This window comes from Triturus cristatus, chromosome 9 (genome assembly GCF_964204655.1).
Source record: "Triturus cristatus chromosome 9, aTriCri1.1, whole genome shotgun sequence".
Classification (NCBI taxonomy): Eukaryota; Metazoa; Chordata; class Amphibia; order Caudata; family Salamandridae; genus Triturus; species Triturus cristatus.
Genome location: NC_140592.1, coordinates 490,581,141 through 490,597,074, shown reverse-complemented (window position 1 = coordinate 490,597,074; position 15,934 = coordinate 490,581,141). Strand labels below are relative to the sequence as shown.

The 15,934-nt window shown below is 43.2% G+C and overlaps 1 protein-coding gene across 1 annotated transcript in view; it reads left to right on the top strand.

Annotated features, from left to right (window-relative positions):
* PPP2R5B (protein phosphatase 2 regulatory subunit B'beta) overlaps positions 1–15,688 on the top strand; it is a 450,317-nt gene extending 434,629 nt beyond the window's left edge. The window contains exons 11-13 of the mRNA XM_085625465.1: positions 134–261; positions 11,207–11,308; positions 14,724–15,688. Coding sequence (XP_085481591.1) covers positions 134–261; positions 11,207–11,308; positions 14,724–14,871 — 378 coding nt within the window. The 3' untranslated portion in view covers positions 14,872–15,688. The remainder of the gene's footprint in view (positions 1–133; positions 262–11,206; positions 11,309–14,723) is intronic.
* The last annotated feature ends 246 nt before the right edge of the window (positions 15,689–15,934 follow it).

Genomic DNA, 15,934 nt, shown 5'->3' with positions numbered 1-15,934 from the left:
ACACTAAACAGGAACACAGATATCAGAAAAGCAGAGTGGTTGAACTTCCTTAATAAAGGCAATTAGAAGATAGGTTTCCAAAGCTAAGAAGCTGTTAACTTGTCTATGCTGACTTGATTTCCCTCTCTTTTAGGTTGCAGAGCGGGCTCTGTATTTCTGGAATAACGAATATATCCTAAGCTTGATTGAAGATAACTGCCATAGCATCCTTCCGATAATCTTCAGCACACTCTACCGAGTCTCCAAAGAACACTGGAACCAGTAAGTATAGCTTCCACTGGGCTATGACAGCAAGACTCCTGGGAGATACACAATTTCATTCAAGTTGAGCCAAGATAGTGGCAAAAGTGCGACAACTGAGAAAATGTCTGTTTTATATGGTTTCCATTTTATGCCTGGTAGTTCCCTTTTGCTCCACCGCCTCACCTGGGTCTCAAGAGACATGGGCGCATGGAAGGTTGATAGACACATCCCCTTCTTTCCACCTCACCTAGGTCTTCACAGATAAGATCGAGACAAGAGATCACAGGAGATGCAGTGCCAATCACTTTCTTCTGTCAGCGCAGATCTCTGCAGGCCAGCACTGACAGGAGAAAACACCTCACCCGGACTAGCAGCTCTCACAGGACTCCTGGCAGTGCAGAGCAGAGCTGGCTTCTTTTGACAGGAAGGCACTGGTGGTGGCGGTGGTAGTGGGTGGCAGGATGCTGGGTATTTCTTTTACATTTAGATTTGTGGGGGTGAGTTTTTTTCAGAGGGTAAAGGGGGTGGGTTCCAGTCTCCCAGGATTTAAAAAATACTTTACAACACATTTTATTGATTTTTAAGTCACCAGTGAGTAGACAATAAAAATAACATGTAACATAAAAATTGAGTCACCCACCCCTCCCCCCATCACCCATCGGCTCCCCCATTGCGTAGACTACCAAGAACAAACAACTGTCTACAACTACAGGCAAGACTCCCCATTCTATGAAAGCAATTTCAGTCTTGGTAGCTACGAATTTTATCATCAAGGGTATCATTTGGTGTGTCTAATGAATCTAAATTGATCTCTTGATATTGCCCCCAGGGTTCCTAAATATTTTGACATTTCTATGGGCAGCCTCTCGCAACATAGATCGGTATCTCCTTGGCCTTACAATGATCAAGCCCCCTTCAGCACTCCTCCATCGAGGTGGATCCTGTTTCTTCCAACGGCAGGCTATGTCTTGTTTCAGAACCACTAACCCAAGCCAAGGAAAGGCTGTTTAAACGTATTAATGTCCAAGTCAACATTTATGTATAAGATGACCGTCTTTGGAGTGGGTCACAGTGTACAACCTAGCACTGATCCTGGACCAGAAAGACTTGCCCCCAACATGAATATAGCACCTGGCACCCCCAGATTGTAATAGTTTAGTCATCCTCCTGCAAAGAACACCAGAGACAGGAGGTAGAGGTAGCCAATCCCATCTTCCACAACCTTTGCCTCGTAAGGTAGACTCTGTGCAAATGCTTTCTTTAAATCAGCCACAATCTACTTGATTTGGCCATCTCTTTTGTGGATTTTCTAGACACACCCCACTCATCATACGTGAGAGGCTCAAGATCTTTCGCCCAAACCAAGCACAATGAGTCCAATGGATCTGTAGTGTTATTTGGTGGTGATCAGTATATGCAGGTCAACATGTGATCCCCTAGTTCTCCCAGGAGTTACTTTGCTTCTAGGGGATTGGATTCCCGTAGGGCCTTCAGGCCAGATATGTACGGTGTAATAGCGGGCCACAGTTGGAGGTTCTGGAAAAATTAGCTGCGGTGTAACTCATACTTGGCTTGGAGATCACTAGAGAATTTAAGCACCAGTCCAGTCATCACATCACCCTATGTTCCGATCCTAATAGTATCCCACTTTTGGAAACACTCTAGCTTGGTTACTTGTTTAAAAACTGTTCCTACCTAAAATGGTGCCTGTTCAGTGAGTCACTTGAGTTCAGTTCAGAAGACATTATTCGGATAGCACCATATCCATAAAAGCACAACACATACAAAAAATAAAAATTCACAGTAAAAGCAATTACAATTGCATGATCAAAAATTCATGATGCTAAAAGCAAAATACAGACAACCTTCATGGATTGCTCATCGTTTTGCGAGCCCATACAGCTGTTCTCAGGAAAGTGCCAACACGGAAATCTAATTCATCATTTTCCAGTTTGAGTATACTTCTAAACGCATCTGCTAAGTGGACAGGTACATTTTTTGTAAAAACTGGTATTAGCTGCCAATGAGCATATTTTGTATAAAACTTGCAAAAAAATAGAAAATGTAAGAGTGTTTGTCCGATCTGACCATCACACTGGCATGGCAGGGAATCAAGGTTTGCATTATACTCAAGGGGGTAACAAAGCAGATATTTTACAGTGCCAGCCCTTAAGTGGGAGAGAAGTCCCCTCTCCCAATGGCACATAGGCAGTGTAAGGTAGCCAGGCAAACAGTGTTCGGTTTGCTCGATGGAAAATAAAATTAGCGACAGTTGATTTCTTAGATTCCCTCTCTAGTCTTTCCGCACTATAAAGTGTATACAATGCTGACCTAAGAGCTTTTTTATCTACGTCACAGCTGTATTCAGATTTAGAAAAAACACCCCATGATTAACACTTTTTAGGCTCTTATTTACCCCGGCAAGCCATAGAATGTCCATTCCTTTCTCACAACTGATACAGTCGTATTATCTCTCTAGCGAGGGACGCTGCTGGATTTTTTCATATGGCCAGCCAGAACAATGCAGGGCGTGCCCTTATGAAATCTTCAATGTAACTTAGTTTTAATTCACTATGGCAGACATACTGAGAAGTTGCACCCAATAATTTCCTGCAGAATCTGTTTTCCTCTTGCTGAACTCTAGAGTTTTAGCAATACCCCAAACCTCTGCGCCTTAAGTGGCTGTGGGTATGCACTGGTATTTAAAAATCCTTTAAATCGCTAGAATTGCCCCAGATCTTTTTGAGCGAGGGAGACTGAGAATAGAGTTGGTGGCCTTTGAGAAGTTGTTCTTACAGAACACCACGTGGTCAATCCAGGTGCCGTTCGCAGCAAAGGCCAACCCAAGATATGGGAAAGTGATAGTGATAGTTAATTTTTGGTTGCCAACAGATATGGAATTTAAAGTGTATTTCCTTGGCCCGCAGGACATTATAAATGATTTCTTAAAATGAGTGCGTAGGTTTAAGCAGGTCATAAAGTCAGTAAATCCCCGTACTAAAATGCGTAGTGCATTAGGTGTACGTCCCATTAAAACCACGTCATCAGAGTATAGCAGCACAGGAAGTATTTTGCCTTTGCCCCTGGTACATCGTTGGTGAGTGTAGTCAGTGATATGTGCAAATTATTGATATAAATAATTAAAAGAAGTGGGGCTAACTCCTCTGCTTACTTTAATATCATTAGACACCTGACCTCCACCACCAGTCCTGACCGGAGCCTTCAGATCGGTGTGTAGGTAAGCCAAGAAATGCACCAAACCCTCATCCAAACCATATGCTCAAAGAATGGACCATAGAGGGGATCTGTTACCAAAATCAAAAGCAGAGGCAGGTTCATAAAAGCTCTATATATCGGCAAACACTGTGCTATAGTGTATTTTCCAACGATTAAGTTAACATTTAGGCATTGTTCATTTGTGCCGACTTTGCTCCTAAACCCCAGTTGACAGACTATAAAATAGGATTTTCTTTAGCCCAATTTAAAATTGTGTTATATAAAACTCTACCTCAAATTTTGAGGGTGTTATCTATTAGGGAAATTGGCCTGTAACAACTGTGTTGCGAGTGGTCACCCTTTGTAAAGATAGGAACAATAATACTTGTTGACCATGAACTTGGTAACGGGGCGTTAGTTAAGTTGTTAAAAACATTTAGCAGAAGTGGAGCCCAGAAATCAGGTTTGTGTTTAATGAGGTCGATAGGTAGCCTATCCGGACCTGGGGCTTTGTGCCCACACTCTGGTGGATTGCCTCCTCAACCTCAATTAGTGATATTGGGATCCTAGTTGGAGTCCTATGCTCAAAAGGATCCACATATTGTGCGGAAGCTTGGTAGATCATAGAGAAATGACTTTCCCAGGTTGCACTTGTTATGTTGCAGCTTATCGGGGTTAATGGCTGTCCCATTGTTCTCAGGTCTTTGGTGGTAGCCCAAAAAATATTCCAGTTTTTTAGACTGGCCGCATGGACAAGTGCGTCCCAGCAATCTTTTAATAGTTCTTCATTCCTTTTAGCAATCGCCAGCTTATACTTCTGCCTCAATGATTTAACAAGTAAATTACACCTCTGGCTGTATGACTGGGCCTTGCGTTGCTGCCTGTTTGCCTCTGAGCATTCATGATTAAACCATCTAGGTCCACATTGCACTGTGGTGATAGGCTTTGACAATAAGGATTTGATGGCCTCACAAAGTTTATTTAAAGCATTAATTGCCTCAGGATGGGAGTTCTGAGCCAACAGACAGGAGTTAATAAGATTCAAGTTATCCCTGGCCATCGTACAAAACAAATCAGTATTATTAACGCCCCGCCAGACCAATCTTAGATTGTCAGTAGAAGATAAGTTCCTGGCGCCGCATTCTGTGTTGAGCGTTGGGCTAGGGGATAATCTCAGCACTGTTTGAATCAGATTGTGGTCCTCATGAGTTGTGGCAATAATTTTTGCTTTCAATAAGCGGTCTTCTACGACAGGGCAAATGAAAACCTAGTCAATCGTGGAAACACAACCCCTCCCTCTGAATGTTGGTTTCGGGGGGTTGTTATCAATTGTTACAGCAGCGATTTCCATGACATTAGTTAAATTATGATGCTTCAGGTAATCCACTAATTCCTTACCCCAATGGCAATTTTGTCCTCTGCTACATGGCCGTTTGCCGAACCTAATGTGAGGTAATTTTGCATTGAAGTCACCGCCGAAACAAATTCCCGCTGACTTGAGGCAGTCTTAAGGTTTTTGGATAGAAGCGAAAAATTCAAATAAATGTATAAAATTCCCATTTGGTATTGAGTGAAAATCATTATTATGAAAATGAATTAAGTAAAAAGAGACACCGCTATTGTACAATAATGCTTGAAAATTGTTGCTTTAAATACTTATGGCTTTAACGCTACCGCCTGCAGCACTATTTACCCAGATCGATAGACCACCTGAGGGTCGGCCGAATTTGGGAATTGGGGCTACGATATTTTGGCATTCAAACCCATCAGTGTATAGGTCTTGAGTAGCCCAGGTCTCTTGAAACATAAGGATATCCTGTTCTCTTACGGGTTTCAGCCGATCCGGTTGGAGCAGCTTGGACTGTAGGCTAGCCACATTCCAGCTCAAAATGCTCAAATCTGAACTGGCCACGACTTTTCTTGGAGTATGTGGATTAATAAACTCAGTTGCTGGGGAAAGAATTACTGACCCAATAGTGGAAACAAGAAATTTCATGGGTGATGGTAGTCAATCCTGGGTGTCCGACTCAGACAGGGCCAAACACCTATTTTGTGTGATCGGGAGGGAGGGCTCATTTATGCAGGGACTGGGGTTCGGTATATAAAAATATTCCAGCATTAGTGAGCATATATCAGTGCTGTTAATCGTTGTGGGCTCACACACTGTTAATAGGGATCTCACCATAGACGGTCTACGGAAATTGACCACAATACAGTCCTCTTCAATATTTTTTGGAGATGCACCAACCCACCCAACTCGAAGTGCCATGATGATCTCGTTTGTGTCTGATGGGTGGAACCTCCTATTCTTTGATAGCCAATCCATGCATTTGTTGCGTAGTTGGTCCCATGACTCATTCTGGTCCCTCTTTAGGGTCGGTACGCCTGCCAACACCAGCACATAAGGGCAGGCGGCCGGAGGTAAGCCCAACCCATCTGAGTTTGCCTTCAAGGGAATTCTGCTGGAATGGCTAATGCTTTGTTACTTAATTTACCAGGAATTCGTTTCGGGTCTGCCCTGTTTGGTCTATTGGTGACACCTAAAATGGGATTGGAATGCGTAATAGTAACCAATCATCGGTTGATACTGATCCATACCTATTAGGGGAAGGGTTTGATACTGAATTTGCATTTGGTTCGAAGCATTCCCTGACTTGTCTGCAAGTAATACATGTACTACTGGCCAAAAGGCCAACAGGCGACAGAGTTGCAATCCTAGGAGCAGTGGCTGTGTCAATAGGTAGTTGAATATCATTAGTTAAAGTACCAGATGTAACGATAGGCCCTCCCCCGCAGCTACAACAATTTGTGCATTTCCCACTGATTGGCCAGGTTTCCCTATAAGTGTGGCCAGGTTATCTAAACGATCCAGTAGTAAAGTAAATTTATTGTCTAAAATCTCATTAATTTGTTTGGTCACCATCGCAAAAACAATGTTGGCAATAGCATCCCCAAAGTTCTCTAGGTCCGATACCACCTCAGTCTGGGAGCAAATGGAGTGACTCGAGTTCACATTAGGTGCTATCGCAGGGGTGCCAGAGATGCCGGAAGTGCCAGTGTTCGAAGATGACTGCATCCAAGCAGACAGGCAAGTTCGGGAGGGGCCTGTTTGGGGTGGTTGTCTCCTTTTGGAACAGATGGGCTTCCTACTCTTCCTCTTTCTTTTGGCAGCCGGAATTCCCGTAGATGTTGGTATATCTGTGTCTGGCTGTAACTTAACTATCTCATGGCCACTTATGCTCCCGCTTGAAAGTGAAGTTTTATGATTGCTAGTCTCATGGGGCTGTGGCGAAGGCAAATCATTTGTGTGATTAGTTGATACACCTGTAGGTTCCGAAATGTCCACTCGACCCTCACTGCCCAATGACAAGCGGCGCACCGTAAGTTCAATTTCACCTGATACGATATTAACCACCCTTTCAAGCATGCTGTTAATGCTGCTAGTAATAGGGCGTGCAGGAGGTAGCACAGTGCGCTTTACCATTATTATAGCTCGGAATCTGCTCTTTAGTGGTTACAGTCGCTGAGCTTGCCTTAAGAGTTAACAGGGAGTCGTTGCAGACAACACTCACCTCATATTCTTGCTGAGTCCTGAAAGCCACTTGTTGCTTGAAAGAGAGGTGGCCCTGCCCTGCCTCTTCCTGCCGATGACGGGCGCAGATGGGCTTCGGCATTTCTGTGCGTGCCCGGGCACAACCGCAGGCATCCTGCATTGCGGAACCCTGATGGCAGTTTGACCCCCAGCTTACGCGATGTCACAGCGTGTTGCGGGCTGGGGCTTGTGGTCCTGTCCCCCCATTTGTAGGTAATGGCAGGCGGGCTTGGTGGCAACAAACAGCAACAGCACGGCTCCCACGCTGCGGGAGCCCCTACTGCAATTTGACCCCCTGCTGATGAGGCGTCGCAGCGCGTTGTGGGCTGGGACTTGTGCTCCTGTCCCCCCGTTTGTAGGTCATAGCAGGCGGGCTTGGTGGCAATAAACAGCAACAGCACGGCTCCCTAAGTGAATCACTTATTCCAGCCCAGTACCTTAAGGGCATCTCTCTAAATCTATATCATAGTCATGGTGGCCAGAGTGTGAGGGTTGTATATACCTTGCCCCATATAGCAAGTGTTGTATGTGTGTGCCATGTAGTGCCCAATTTTCGAATATGCGATGTTAACATTGCATGCGCTACAACGCATGCGATTACAATGACCTCCTTGTTACAACGCAAAGCATTACATCGCAAGCCGTTTCTACGACTTACTGTAGGGGGCGCGCTGGACTTAGGAATAGTATAATTTACTATTCCAACTCCAGCTTGTGCAACAGTAGGGAAGGTGTTGGAATAGTAAATTATACTATTCCTTAGTTTAGCGCGCCTCCTACAGCAAGTCATAGAAACGACTTGCCATGTAATGCTTGCTTTGTAACAACGCGGTCATTGTAAAGACCGCGTTGTAATCTCATGCGTTGTTGCACATGCGATGTAAACGCTGTTTCCCCCAATTTTCCAATACCTAGGAGGGATCCCCCTGGAAATCATACAACCATTCGTTTACAATCAGCAGTTGGGGGACTGTGTAGTAAGACTGTATCTCAGCTGTCGCAATTCCTCCCTCATATGTAGGTTCAACACATTTTAATAGGGCAAACAATGGGAAACCCCAGTTTCAAAGTGTGCTCCATAGGGGGAAATCTATTCTAGTGAAAAACGAGTAGGACAGTTTATTTGAGAAGTTTTGCATCTTAAAAATGACAGACCTGGCAAGAAGGGATATAGGGAAAATTGACCTGAATGAAATGTCTGCTCTAATTTAGTCTATCAGTGTTTATATGTTTCACTCTCATGTCACCGCAGCATCGTCCTAAAGTATACTCCTAAGTATTTGTACCATTGTGTAACTATTTGGAGCTAACTATTTGGAGCTTCCGGGCCCACTTTAAGTTCTGGAAATAAGCGCTGGCCAGGAACATTCATGATTTTGCCTTATCTCATTATAAGCCAGTAATCTCCCAGAACGTGTGGCATATCTGTAGGGTGCAGGGACCCGATCTCTTAGGATCTGTTAGGAAAATAAGAGCATCCTCACCATTGAGGGACACCTTCTCTGAAACATCAACATCCCAGCTGAGCCCTTTCACCTAAGCATCAATCGATAGCCACTAGAGGCTCTATGGTAATGACAAAGAGAAATGGCGATAATGGGCAACCCTGCCTCATTCCTCTTTGAATTGGAAAGGTTTCTGACAGCGCCAACTCACTGGAACCTCAGCAGATGAGCTTCTGTAGAGTCGTCGTACATGTGACATGAGTCTAGGTCCAAAGTTAAGCCTAATAAGGAGGGCAATTAGAAATTCCCACTCCACCGAGTAAAACGCCTTCTCCATGTCTGCCAACTGGATCGTGGCTGGGCACTCCAGCCTGTTTATCAGGACAAAAGCATTATACAAGCGCTGTATATTGTATCTCATAGCTCAACGTGGCCCACCCTAATCTCTGTGGCTCAGAGAGGGTAGTACTGTAATGAGCCATTCTGCTAAGGCTTTCGCAGGTATATTTACCTTGGTGTTAAGAGGGAAATGGGGTAATAAGAAGAGTACAGCTCTGGAAGATGGCCTGCTTTAGTGATAACCAATATTTTAGCTAGCGTCAAGTGGGGAAACAGTCTTTAATCTCTTGCTTACCAGAGAGTGTTTTTGGAGAGGGTCAATAGGTCTGCTGATGTTTAATTTGAAGAATCCACCGGGAACCCATTAGGACCCGGCACCTTCCCCAACTGAAACCATTTTAGAACTGCTAAGAGTTGTGCCTCTGTATTGTCATCCTTCAGAGTAATCCTCTCTTCGTCTGGCAACCCCCGCAGAGGAAGGTCAGACGCAAATGTTTCTATGTTTCAGACAGGACCATTCCCTCATGGAATACAGCACTACATAAAACTGCATGAACTGCTGAGCTATCACCCGGTCACCCAGGATCTTTGAGCCATTTGGTCCAGAAATGTATGCTTTTGGGGTGTAGTGTCTGATGTCTTGGCAGAGCCAGCGGAGCAATGCGCTTTCCTTATCCCCCATTGGTAAATATGACTCTGTTCCACCAGCCAAGCTGACTTGACTTCATTCATCATGAGCTGCTGCAGCAGTCTTTGCATGTGTGGTATGTCTCTATGAAGGTCAGGTGATGGGGTAGCAAGGTATTGGAACTCTAGAACTCAAGATCTATTGCGGTTTGCTGTTGGTAGCATTTATGTCCAATGAGGAGACGTATATATTCTCCCCTACGGTTCGCCTTTAGGGCTTCCCAAAGAACTCCAGGAGAATATACGGAGTCCTGTTTGGGCCAGTTTATGCCTGAGGTAAGTATCAATTGCATCGTCTATGTGTGCTCTACATGTCTTGTACCAAAGAGGCCATGTGCCTAGTTTCCATCGCATCACAGGCCATTTACGTCTCAAGACAGAGCTCCACTGGAGAATACTCAGAGAGGCCGATAGCCAGAATTTGGACCTCGATAACTCTACACACTGCTGTCCTAGGCAACAAATAATAGTCCAGTTGGACTGGACCCATGAGTGAAAGGTAAAGCCCCTCTTTGTGTGTGAGACAGTCACCAACCATTGGACAGTTCCAGGGTCTCTGTGAAATTTGACATTAGTGTGGGACCTTTATAGGGTCCGCCTTCTCCCCTTGAGTCATCTATTACCTCATCCTAGTCATCTCCAAAGACCAAAGTCCCTCTGACATTTTACCTATGAGGTGCGTAATAACCTTTAAGAACGATCACCTAAGGTTTTTTTTATGGTTGGAGGGCAGGCCACTTATGTATGCCCCCTTATTTCCACCTGCATATATTTTGAAAGCCAGAGCTGATGATTTTGGGGTCATATATAACGTGTATCTTGTGTCTTCACAGTGAATAACAGGTATATGTTTAATCAGGGGGTTTGGAGTGACATCATAGACAACTCTCATAGGCTGTTCGATGTAATGTTGAACCACTTGGTTAAAAACACCCCTGTCATTCACAGTTACTCATCTGTAATTCTATATATTGCATAGATTGTTTATCACAAAAAACAATAAGTAAACATATCCATTAAAAAAGCATATCGTCAACCACTCTCCCAGAAGATTTACAGATGGCATAATACTCTTCCTCTGGTATATCCTCACTGTTATCACGCCTATCTCATATGATTCATCATGTCAATATACATTTCTGCTTCTAACTGATTTTTTTTATATGTGAGTGGACTCGCCAATGATGCTCATTTCAAGGATTTTTTTTAGAGTCAGAGGGGTTGGTTCCTGAGATGGATGGTGCAACTGAGGCCCCACTAAACATTTTAAGGCTAGTTAAGGTGAGGCTAGGTTGAGATGTGATCTAATGGTCTAGTTTTTTAGTTTTGAATCGTGGATCTCAGATTTCAAATCACAGCTTCCCTACTGGAACCGATATTGTGAACTAGGGCAAATCATTGTATGTCCACCTGCTTCAGTTGTCATATGTGCCACGGTTCTGAGTGCATAGAATTAATTGAACTCCATCATTAGGTACTATATCAAATTTTGGATATTTATATTAGAACAGTTGGTGCTTCTCCTGATACCTCTGAACACCCTTGTGTCTTCTCTTCTGTCTCCATTGCTCTATCCTTCAACCCCCAGTTTTCCTGCTCCTTCACATATCTTCCAGTGTCTTCACTTCCACATGTTTCTTCTCTTGTCTTTACTTACCTCATCATATCCTGTCCTTTTCCACAGGACAATTGTCTCCTTGATCTATAATGTGCTCAAGACCTTCATGGAAATGAATGGAAAACTCTTTGAAGACCTGACAGCCTCATACAAAATAGAAAAGCAACAGTAAGTATGCTCATATGCTGCAATTTGAGGCCCACGAAAAGTCGTAGCAGCAAAAGAAACAGACATCATTGCTGGATTTAGGCACTTTAACTATTACTGATTTGGTATCAGTCTTGCATCTTGACACACGGTCTAATGATTTGTGTCTGATCCTTACACAGTAGATTACACTCTTTGCCAGTCTGGCCATAAATCAGCCACTGGTCTTTCGGGTATTATTGGTCTAGTAGAAGGCAAATATTTGACGTGAAGCGTTATAGTGTCCTATCTACATTTGCAAGTCTAAAGATATAGACTATTGGAATTCCACATCCAAATAGAAGCCCATTTTCCTTAGTCAACATTATGGCTCCTCAATATTTAAAATCCGTAACACACCTACGTCAATGACGTGGCATCTTCTGCTCCTCCGTGTTCTTCTTCACTTTCTTTTTAAAAATAGTTTTTTATATAAAGTTCAGCCAAGGCCAGATGGTATATTTCAGGAGCGAAGAGAGTACTGACTAGCACAAAGATTGTCATAGAAAACTCCCATCAGTTGTGGTTTCCTTAAGTGACCACAAGGTGTACTATGAAGATGCAAAATACATTCCATGTCAGAGGTACTTGTGTCCCATTATGAACTTACAATGGTCACACCTATGCCTTCATTAGCCTGCACCCTGTCTGCAGAATTGTATTGTATTGTATGTAATTACATTTATATAGCACTGATGAGTCGAAAAAGCGTTTTTTCGGCGAGTTGCACGCTACTCCGGAACCCATAAAGGATTACTGGTGAATTAGTATAGTGAAATATGAAAGTAATTTGAGTGGTGGATATGTTCGTCAGTTATTTGGATTGAGAAGGATAGCGAAGAGGTAGAAGAGGTAACAAGGTTTGCTTTTATATAGCACTTGCTACCAATGATGAGGTGTTGAAGTGCTTTTTCCACAAGTAGCACGCTACTACGGAACCCATAAAGGATTTGTGGTGAATTAGTATAGTGAAATGTGAAATTAATTTGAGTGGTGGACATGTTAGTCTGTTATTTAGATTGAAAAGGATAGTGGAGGGAAAGGAGGGAAGGATTTATAACTTTTTTCCTTCTTTTTTTTTTTGTTTCTTTTGGAGCTCATAGCAGTTGGAGGGGGCTTGGGATGAGTGAAAGGGAGGTAGAGGGGGATGAGTAAAAGGTGGGTGGAGGAGTCAAAGGGAGGGTTTGGAAAGGCTTGTTTTGGGGGATCAGAATAGTAAAAAAGGGTATGAGAGGATGCAAGGAGGGGTGGAGTAGGGAAGAGTCTCACAAGGGTTTTTTGGGGTCATAGTGGTGGTATGAGGTTTGGGATGAATGAGAGACTGGAGGTAATGGATTTATTGATAGAGGAGGGACAGGGCTAGTGCTTTGGAAAGAGGAGTAGAAAGAGATTTGAGATGAATCAGAGTTCCGCTAGAGGATATATTAACAACGTTATAGGGTGAAAAATAGGGTAGTGCATTGGATATGCTGAATTAGAAGAAAAGTAATAAATAAGTAAAAGTAATAAATATATAGATGCAAAAGTAATAATGATATAGATCCATAAGTGCATGGAAGGTATATAGATGCATAAAGGAAGGTAGTATATGTAGATTAAAGATGCATTAAATAAACTATGGCTTTCAAGTGTTGTACTTTAAATTAGTTCATTTATTTATACATATTTATTTAGATCAATTGTGAAGCAATTGTAGATAGTTATGAATATTTACTATTTATGCAGCCACTTATATACATGTTAAAACATTGAATAATGTGACTATCTGTAATATGTACGGATACAAGATCTACACATGCATAGAAAGAGTCCAGGCAAGCCCAAGACACCACAGACACCTTTATATGTGTAGCTTTGGGGATAGTAGGACTATTTAAACCTTTTTTGTATGAAAGGTCAATCGCATTCAAAATCGATTAATGGTGGATTCCTAGAACTAGTACATTCCTGAATTGGGAAATATTGTATTTGTTATGTTATCAAGCATTTGTAAAGTGCAGTTTCACAAGTGGTCTCAGGGTGTTACACCAAATGGAGGAGTGATAATTGAGACAACTCATTCATTATGGATCTGCAAAAACTAGCTCAAACATCCACATTTTCGGCAGGTGCCAAAACTGGAGTAAAGATGTTTGTGGGCATAGGTTGACGGGGAAGAGAATTAAAATATTTTGCAGTGGTAGTAAAAAACAGAGTTCTCACACCCAGAACCTACACATATAGATACAAGCTTTAGATTGGCTGAAAAAGATTCCAGGGTTTTTCTTGGTGCGTATGACTGGAGGCCTCTTTGAATAAAGACTGGGAGATCCCTGGAACGAGACTTATGAAAAATGCAGAAGGATTTAAAGCACATACTCACACTCACCAGGAGCCAGTGGAGCTTCTGTAGGATAGTCTTGGCACAAATGAAGTGGGGAGCAGCTGTCACTAGTCTTAAGTACTGTGCTATGGAAAATCTGGAGTTTAAAAACAAAGCGTCAGGTAACTCTAGATAAAGCGCATTTAAATAATCCAGCTGTGATACCTGATGCCTTATCACAAAGGAGCAAAGGAGGGCAATCTTTCTCAATATTTGCATTTTCAGAACAAATTATCAATTTTAACTTCCAGGTTCTTCACTCTTTTTGCAGGCCACTAGGTGTCTAACCATAAGTCATAACTGCCATTAACAATCAAAAGGTGTGTCTATACCGTACTCAATTTTAATTTATTACTAGCCATCCACCCCTGTCAAAAAAGAAGCTCAAGTGGGGAGGCTAGAATTAATCGAACACAATAATTAATTATTAAAAGTACAATTTAGCCATGCCTTTAACACAGCCATATTCCTAACCAAATAATTATAAATTATCCATTCATGTCCTAAGAAGCATGTTTTGCCAGGGAGCACTATGTGATCCCATTGTGTTTACCTGGGTATAATGCTTCTTGAAACGGCCATTATTGTCCCATAAGGGCCCGTAAGTGGTCCCCTTGAATACCATAGTAGGCCACCTTGCATTATCAGGGATTTGTAATAAAAGAACTTCATTGTACCGAGTGGGATGTATGGACGTATATATTAAAACACTGCAAATTTCACTGTGCTCAGAGAACCCCCTAAAATGTTACAGTGTAGTCTGCATAACCCGCAGCCTATTTAAGACACATTACAGATGTTATGAAACCTATATTTGAAGAGAGTCTAAGTTAATTACATTAAATACCAAAAAATGTCGCCTTATTGGCCAGCTAATTCATTGACAATAGGAAAACATACAGGACTAGCTGAATATGCACAGGCCTACATCACGCTACATCACAAACACACCAAACAAGTTATTTTGGCTTTGATTATGGAAAACAGTACTTTATCATGTTTCATGCATTTTATTACTTTCTTCCTAACTACTAGAGACCTGAAAAAAGAGAAGGAGCGCCAGGAGCTGTGGAAGAAGCTGGATGACCTACAGCTGCGGCGACTGCGCAGCCTAGAAGAGGCTCAGATGAACCGACTTAACCTACAGAACAGCCTCAGCATGCAGAGTGGGAGTAAAAGCTAAGCAGTTACCGGCACCCACCACCTTCCACAGAAACCCCCACTATGCCACCACCACTTACGCCCAACCACTGCTGCCTGCGTCCCTTCCTGTGCCAAATGAGTGAGAAAGTGAGGCCCACGTGGATGTTGAGAAAACAACAACAGCACATGATCACTTCTCTTCTAGGTCTAACATCAATATGCTGGCTCCAGTGACGTTGTGTATGCATGGAGGGGAACTCCCTGCCAAAAGAGTCCCTTCCAAAGGGGAACTGTTTGCAGGAAAGGATCCATTATCCAAGAGTGACCATCTTCGGCTGGTCCTCACCGTCCGGCAACTCTGTGATGCATCAGTTGTAGTCACAGCCGGTGGGACCCTACTGTTGGGCACCCTAGGGAGACCACCATAAATATGGATACCAGCTGGTGCCCGGCACATGGAGAAGTGGGCACGCACATCCCCCTGGGTTCTAAAAGCAGTAGCGTTTTGCAAAGAGCACAAGGGACAGAAATCACTGGAGATCAATGTTTTGATGCCCCAGGACAAAGCTGCAGTCCACCAAGAAGAACGTGCCATTAATGACCTTGGTTTATCCATGGACACATTTTCTTGGGGGTGGGGGTGGGTGGGATGGTAATCAGTAAACCAATCATGCCCAGTCTGGGAGGGAATGGGGGGACAAAGTGAAATAAGAGGGCCTATGGGCAGGGGTTCTTTATATTTATTTATTGTATCAGAAACAGTTCATAGTCCGAGGTGGCGGCTTCCACAAGTGGATCTAGGGCTGTCCTGGCTTTATAAAGCTATAGGTAACAGTAAAATATGTAAACTAAGAAAACTGTGTCTGTTTGTGTTCATACAAAACAAGGGTGGAGGGACTGGGGCTTTTTTTAAGGTCCAGTACACAGAGGCCCCTTACAGTTGTGTGAACAAGGAGTGTACTGTTCCTATGTAAATATCTAAGTAAATATCTAGGCCGGGAGACTGGTTAGCGGAGGGGAGTGCTCCTTTTAGGAACAAGGGCCCTCACACATCCCCAGGGGTGTCATGCTTCATGATCGGGCAGCTCCTAGTTGGGCCGGAG